This window comes from Symsagittifera roscoffensis, chromosome 4, assembly GCF_963678635.1.
Source record: "Symsagittifera roscoffensis chromosome 4, txSymRosc1.1, whole genome shotgun sequence".
Classification (NCBI taxonomy): Eukaryota; Metazoa; Xenacoelomorpha; order Acoela; family Convolutidae; genus Symsagittifera; species Symsagittifera roscoffensis.
This window is the reverse complement of record NC_087065.1, coordinates 2,935,196-2,943,453: the sequence shown is the minus strand read 5'-3', so window position 1 is coordinate 2,943,453 and position 8,258 is coordinate 2,935,196. Positions and strand designations below refer to the sequence as shown.

The following is an 8,258-nucleotide window of genomic DNA, read 5'->3' as shown; positions in this document are numbered from 1 at the left end:
GTCAGTGATTTGGGATGAGTAAAAACAAAATTCAAAATGGTTTTCGGCACTGATGAACATTTTTTTTTCAGCACCGTATACTTCAACACTGTTCCGTTCATACTTTCAGAACATCTACGAGAGGACCACAAGCCAGAAAATGACAATTTTGTAACTCTTTTTCAAATGATGTTTGAACGGGAAACAAATTTGCCCGGTAACCTTCAGAGCAAAAATCCATTTTGCAAGCGGCGCTTTTAAAATTGGGTGTTTTTTACGCGCCAAATTACGCTTCACAAAAATTTGAAGGTGAAACCGAATAATATGAATTAATATACAATTATGTGATTGCTTTCAAATAACATGTACTAGTATAATATAAAACTTTGGAAAAATATCGAGACGTAGAGAAAAAATGAGCTGCAAGTTTTTAGCTTCTTAGAACAATTTAAACACTAGAGTTGTTGATTTCGCTCTTCACTTAATTAGTAGAGACTAAAAATTGTTTTCTTCATTCATTAAAATATTAACGACTAGTTCTTAAAAAGTCAATCACGATTTCCTTTGCATCAGGGGCAGATTTAGGGGAGGGGGCAGGAGGACTATACGGACGCCTTTTTTCTAATGGTTTCGACCCCCTGCCGACCCAAAGGGTCCCTCCCTCTGTACTGTTTTGAGACATCCATTTTTGGTGACAGAACCTAAAACTTTTCTAAAAGAGCCTTAGGCGCTAATATATACTAACTTTGCGGGGTGAACGCGCGCCAGAAAAAATGCAATTTTATGGTCAAAGTTATACAAAAAGTGCCTAAAACGCTTCTTTTGGCCTAATTTTTTTTCAAAATTTTGCCTGCTTCGCAGAAAAATTGATTAAAACAGGTTATTTTTAGTGCTTTGGGAGAGCACGGAACATAATTTCGGTCGACATTAAAAAAAAGTCGACAAAATTTTTGAAATTTATGAAAATAATTGTGGTCAAAACTTGTGCGATACCTGCAAAGCAATCTGCTGTTCTTGTTAGTTTCATGTCAGTGCTCGGAAAATTAATTTGATTGATCTAAAAAGTAAGATAAGAATTTTCGATTTTAAAAAAAAACACGCCAAGAACAACTTTGGAAAATTTTAGATTGGCCTGGAAGCTTAACAAAGTCTTCACGATGCAGTTTTCTCAGTAAATCAGCACCCAGCGGCTGTTTTTGCATCGCTCAGATTCAGAAAAAAGCCAAAATGAGAAAAAGGGCCAGAGTGTGTTTTCTAAAAATAACTCTGAAAGCCAACAGGCGTTCAAGGTTTCCCGTATTTCGGATAGAGTTTTCCGCTCGCCCAGCCCAGCTATTGATCTATTATCTAATTTGTCAATGCCATCGGGTCGATAAAAAGACCTTGAAAATAAATAACCTAAGAGTGCAATCGATATGAACCCATTTTGCAAGACTTCAGCCAGCGAAATGCTGGCAGTTTTTTAGAAACGGAAACAACCATTAATCAATTTTCATGATGTTTTTTACGCAATTTCCGCGGTGTGGGTGGAAACGAGAAAAAATCTGATAAAAATCATGAAGTGTTATGCAATCGAAATGTTTTCATGCTGATAAAAAGTGAAGATGTGGTGATTGTTTTTTATTTTAAGAAAGTGAAAATAGATCTTTGGGCTTTGTTGCCTCTGTTTTGTTAGAAGGAAGAGGCAATAAAAACAGATTAACTGAAGAGACCAAAATAATGATACGTCTGTTTATTAGCGATCCATGCTGAGACACAAATGAAGGCTTTTCTTGAATTTATGGATACTGATTCGTTTGCTTCAAACAGAATCTAGATCAAGTTAGGTTTGACTTAATTTTCAGTATCTATGACTTGATTAATTGAAAGCCACGACTGATTTTACGACAACCTAGTCTTTTTTGGGGATGGATTAGGGAGTTCTCGCTAGGGGAGAAATGAAACAAATCACTTTTTATACGCCGAGAAAAATGCAAATTAACAATATGAAAAAGCGCAGCAGAAAAATTGCGAAAAGAATTTTTTTTTTTTGAAATTTTGTGTGAAAAGTTCTTATTTTCATAGATTTTCTACTATAAAAATTTTAGTTTGTCCAAAATCAGTTCAGTTAAATACAAAAAAAATTACTTCTTTTTCTATTTATTTACACTAATTAAAGCGAGCAAGCATATTGTCTCTATTGTTCTAATAAAAACTTAGGGAAAAAAAACAAAGTACAGGGTGTTTTTCCGCGCAAAAATTAAGCCTCTCAAGTTAATGTCAACTTTGCTAGAGATCTATCAAAATAAAAATTTTTCAGTCTTGTTTCGATGTGTAAGGGGTTTTTTTGTTGAAAACAACCGGTGTCAGAAAAAGTTCTAGAACAATTTTCCATTTTTTGCTTTGCAGACCAATTTAAAGTGAAAAAAAACTGAACTTATTTTTTTTTCATTTTTAATTAAAAGCGGTTTTCGAAAAATGGTCTATTATATTCTGATAAAGTCTCATTTAATTTTTTTCCGGGATTCCCAAAACATTATGAAAACCTAAATTGTCAAAAGTTGTAGCACTGCTGGCAGTTTGTTGAGAAACTCGGGAAAAGGCGCTTTTGGCAAGCGCTTCCTCTGCAACATTGGCGCCAAAAACACCCTCAGAAAAATTAAGGGTTGTCGGTCAAAAATTTTTTGTGAAAAACTGTCAAAGGAAATCTTAAAAGTCCTTCTTGCCTCCCTCATCCTCTATACTAACATTGCCACTGATTTCTTATGACGTAAGAACATAGTTGGTAAATTTATATTTTTGTTTGTGTAATTTTTCTTGTCAAGTATCTCGTTTTAGTTTATGAGACAGAGGTTTGAACAGCATGTGCCTCCTCTCCGATGCAGAAACCAGATTATCATTTTGACGAAAAACTTAAGATTGTGGTTCATGTTCCGACAATCGTAACGAAAATGACGGAATATTTGTGCTCGGGGTGGTTTTTTTTCTTCAGACAAATTTTGACTTTTGAACTAGCCTCTCTTAACGAAATTTTTATTCAAAAAATTTTGTTGTCCAGAGCTTAAATTTGAAAAAATATTTCACCTGTGCGCGATATATTTCGCGCGATATATTTCGCTTTACTAACACCAACACGCAAGCGGAGATTTAGCCCGTCTTAGAAATCGTTCGAAATTGGTTGAAAGAAGCTTGTTTGCCGAACTAATGTGTTACTAGGAGCAAAATCGATCACTTGAACTTTTAAATGGCATGTGAGGGGATGATTTTTACAAAAAAAATTCTCAAATTAAAAAAAGCTCTTTTTTTATTACATTTAGTTTTTTTTAGGTTATTTTGCTTCATAGACCTAAAAAAGCAATCAGAATATTCAGAGCTTTGCTTTGATACGAGCAGTCTTGTTTTTTATGCAAACCAACTTCCGTTTTTTATTGACCATTTTTGAATGAAATTTTCATACCATCCGAAAGATATTTTGTGTACTGAGCGCAAAATATAAAGAAAACACTTTTCCCTTGCTGCTATTTTTGTAAAAAGTATGAAAGTTTGAAAAAATGGGAGTTTACCAATTTGGACAAACTGGGAAAATTAATGTGTGCTGTTTAAATAGTTTCTACTAACGCATAGCTAAGCTACTGCGTTTATATCAATCTTTCCAAATTGATCCGAGGCAACTAACTTGTTCCAAATAAATTGTTTCTATTTGAGATAAGTCATTTGTCATTACTTGTAGAGGTACAATTCAACAAAAAAGTGGTTGGATATTTTTAAACTACTGCAGAAATTTTAAATGGCAGCTGCAAAGCATATAATGGTAACCGTACAATTCACCCCAAATTGATTTAGGGGGGAGAAAATATGAATTTTTCAGGAAATAACTCTGAGTATATCTTAGATTTATAGAAAAACAAGACTGCTCGTATCAGGGCAAAGCCTTGAATGTTCCGACTACCTTTTAATGTTTATGGAGCAGTAATAACATAAACAACATTAAAAAAAAATAAAAAAAAAAGTTTCTTTCTAAAATTTGAAAATTATTGTACAAAAATCATCCCCCCACACGCCATATAAATTACAAAACAATAGATTTCGCTCCTTGTAACGAAAGAATTATGGCAACTAAGCGTCTTTCAACCAATTTGGAACGATTTTAAGACGAATTATTTCTCCGCTTACGCGTTAATAGCGCGAAGTATATCGCGCGTTCATTCTTCCAAATTGGCCAAAATGACAATCTTTAAACCCCCATAAATTTACAAAAAATGATCACAGGTAAAAAAATTTTCAAATTTAAGCTCAGGACAACAATAGCTTTCGAATGATATTTTAAAAATTCCGTCAAAAATGGCTAGTTAAAAAGTCAAAATTTGTCTGAAGAAAAAATACCCACCCCGAGCACAAATATTCCGTTACTTTCGTACCGAAAGTCGGAACGGAACAATAACAATTTGTTTAGCGAAACTTGATAAAAAACACGTTAGTTCATGTTATTAACAGCATTCAATTGAAATCCCACATAGACATTGTGACAACCAATAAGACTATTCATTTTTCAGACTCTTTTTTTTTTTAATTTTTTTTTCAACAAAAAACGCGAGTTACAACAAAAAAACTGAAAAAAATCAAAAAATCTGAAATAGTAGTTTCACAATATTTAATCTTTTTTTCTTGTTTTATATTTGTGATATGAAAACTTGCGGGTTCAGAGCGTTCTGTGCCTCTTGCTCAGCGAACCGCTATCCTGGTTTCTTTATGGAACGTTGGAATACATCAGAAAAAGGTCACTTGTTCTTGAGAGAAGATCAGCCTGATTTCATGGGTATCGAGTGGTTTTTTAGGATTGTCTTATGTGTTTCTTACTGCATAGACTCAAAGGATGTAAGTTTAACTATCAACACCCCCTCCCTGGTAACTAGCAAAGAATAACTATCCCTAAAAGGAAATATATCAAAGGTAGAGCATATGCCAGTTTGTACGTACTAATTAATCTTCCTCCCTTTTTTCAGTAGGGGTACGGGGGGAGGGTGGGGAATTGTTAAAAGGATCCGGACTAGAGATACCTGGACGTCAAATGGGAAATCGTATAACTCCATCTGTTCGTAGAAGTTTCCCTTGAGGTGCCAGCGCATGTTGAACTTGATCTCGGACCCCTGCATGGAGAAAGAGTACACTGTCCTCTCCTTCTTAGTGTCCTCCAAGTTTGTGATGAGCAGTTGGGGGATGAAGTCTTCGCACTGTTTCATCTCCTCTTCCGACTAAACAAATAATAAACAAACAAGTATAGAAAAAAAACACCCCCAAAATATGAAAAACTAAAAAACTAAGCATATAAAAAAACAAGATAGGCGGGTGCTGTGTAATATAATTATAAAAATAGGAGAAGCCGGATGATTTGATACTAGCACAGAAAGCTCCGACCAGATTCATAAAAAAAATTGTTTCTTTTTTTTTCATTATTGTGTGGTTGGTGTTTTATGCGTGGTGTCATCAGAGGACCCGGAAAAACGCTTAGATTGAGCGACTTAATAAGGCATAATATTACAGTTGTCTTCAAATATTGAAAAAAAAACTAATATGAGGAATTTGAGTTTTATAAATTAGTTATGAGCCTTTAAATGAAGTTTTGAAAATTAGTTTTCCCGGAGTACAACTATATTAAGTGGTCGAAAAAGTTAGTTTTTTTACGACTTTTTCACGCTGGCTTCACTGGCTTAAAATTAGTCTAAAGGCAAAAATTTCAAACTAATTTTACTCGATGTTGACAATTTATTTGACACTTTTTTTATTTTGCTCGAATTATGATTTAGAGCGCTTTAATATGATATGCTGTGTGATTCATTCTGATAAATGTTTATGGTACCTGATTTGACTTTAAATAATACGAAAAAAACTCTTTGGTATGATTTTATGACATCAATGTTTGACAACCGAAGCCAAAAAAAAATTTAAAGGCGGTTTTGGCTCCAATCTATACTAATTTTGAGAATAGAGAGCGCGCTAAAAAAAGCGTTTTTAAAATCTGTCAGAAATTCTCCAACGGCGCATTAAATTAGTGTTTTGAGAGCGGTGAAAATATATATTTCTTAGACCTGATTAAAAAGTTCGCTGGGAAAATTGTAGATTCGTGCTTGCTAATAACACAAAAGTGTCAAGATTGTCAGTAATTCTCATTGTTTATTATTCAATATACAGTAAAACAAGAAGATTTAAGGCTCAACTTAGAGATCGTCTGATTTAAAAACAATTTTAAGTCAGACGATCTCTAAGGCCAGCGGATTTCTCTGTCAGTTCTTAATTTATCTTCTAAACAATCATAAACCTAAGAAAACCCTTCCAGCCGACATGTACGATTGAACTCCATTCTTGAAAATGGTTCTTACATGGAAGAGTTTGTGGTTTACTTTGAACTAGAGATATAAGGTTCATCAAAACAATTTTTTATGGTTTTCTCTCATATTTCGTTTGGTTTTTTTTGGCCCTAATTGTTCCGACCATTGAAAATTAATATTAAGAGGCATAATAGTGTTAAGGCGTTCACTTTGAGATATTCAGATCGTGTAATCGATACCCTGCCATAGCAATGATAGTGTGTGAGGACGTGCTCTCGCTTGACCTCTAGCTTCAGATCTGCCACAGCCTGACCGATTACGGCTGCAAGAGTGCTACCACGTGAAAATTCAAGACGCAAAACCGGCCTTGGGTCGCAAGAAATAGCTTTGCTTAACTAAATAACTCAGTCAAGAATGTGGGAGAATAAGAGAAATGGACTATGTGTAGACAGGCTGGATAGCCTTTCATAGATCCTCTGCGAATCGCAGAAACCACAATTATTATTCGGGTGTGTTTTATTTTTTTTTGGTTCTCCACGCAAAATTAGGAACCACAAATAATCATCGGAATGGTCAAACTATATGTCATATTAAAGCCCTTTCAGTCGTGACTCGAACAACCTTTAAAATTTTTTTAAAAAACTGTCCGGTGTCAAGAAAAACTGGTTCGAAAGTTTTGAGGTTCAGTCTGTTCTCGATTTAATATAGTAAGCAGGCAGGTTTGCAATAGCTTGTAAAATTTAGTTTTACTTAAGTGAAATCAGCTTTAACCGCCACTTTGGGAATCAAAAACTCTGTTAAGAAAATTGAAAAAACTTGCAAATTTTGTGTTGTGACTTTTAAATGATTTTTTTCCAGTATTTGTTCGACGAAAAACATTTGTCAAATTCTTTTTAACTGTCGAATATGATCAAGTTTTCATTTTTTTTTCACAATCTTTTATTACACCACGCAGAAAAAAGCAACCTATTTTGAGATTTTTTTGTATTTTTAAGACTATGGTCGTAACATTCTGTTCTACTTGTAGTGTTGTTTTGATTGCGCATAGCGTTTTGGTTGTCTCAACAACAAGAACTGGAAATTTATTTTTAGAAAAAAAGTTGTAAAATATAACTTTTAAAGAAAAATCCGTACATTTTAAATTTCGAGTAGTTTTTAAAAAGTAATTTAGAGCTGCAAACCTTTAATGACCCTAGGAAATTGTATTATTAGGATTCTTTATCAATTTTTATTTAAAATTTAATAAAATTTTCTGTTGCACGCTAAAAGTGTTTTGTATCACGCCAAAAATTTTTGGCAATAAGGTTCTTTTGGGCATTTTTTGTACCGTAAACAATTTTTTTCCAGCCTGTTCCGGATTCCGCAAAATTTTGAAACGACAGTTTGTCCTTAAATTGGGGAGTATTCGTTACAAAATACAAAATTCGGATTTTATTTATTGTTGATATAGTTCTCTACAGGACTGGCTATTTGTCCATAACGACCAAAAGGGGAGGAATATTTAAATAGAACTTTAGTTTTTCCAAAAACTGATAAACTACATGCCTTGTTTTGATTTGCATATTTACTGATTTCCTTTATGGAGGTCGACTGAATCTATCAAACGGCAGCCAAAAAATTATTTCTAACAACTTTGCTTTACAGTTCAATTCTAAAAAATGTCTGACCTATAAAGATCAATGAAGTATTTGAAAATAAAAATGGGACGCCATTTCCCGGAGGAAATCTCATCGCTCCCAGTAACCCAGATATTACATTTTTCGACTCAGTGACGATTTGCAATTTTGTTACACTTCATTAAAAGTTACCGTTGATGGATGATGTTATTTTGATACCGGTCGTAAAGAAACCAGCCCAAGTATAAACAAGCTACCGTATAAACCAGCCCAAATTTAAACCAGCTAGCATATAAACCAGCCCCAACAAACCTGCAGTTACTTAACAAAAAAGCAATACTTACGAAACAGATGAGTA

At 33.9% G+C, this 8,258-nt stretch overlaps 2 protein-coding genes across 2 annotated transcripts in view; one reads left to right on the top strand and one right to left on the bottom strand.

Annotated features, from left to right (window-relative positions):
* LOC134843608 (TBC1 domain family member 30-like) overlaps positions 1 to 8,258 on the top strand; it is a 551,730-nt gene that overhangs the window by 211,355 nt on the left and 332,117 nt on the right. The window lies entirely within an intron of this gene.
* Positions 4,935 to 8,258, bottom strand: part of LOC134843880 (uncharacterized) — a 28,664-nt gene continuing 25,340 nt past the window's right edge. Inside the window, exon 2 of the mRNA XM_063860202.1 lies at positions 4,935 to 5,210. Coding sequence (XP_063716272.1) covers positions 4,935 to 5,210 — 276 coding nt within the window. The remainder of the gene's footprint in view (positions 5,211 to 8,258) is intronic.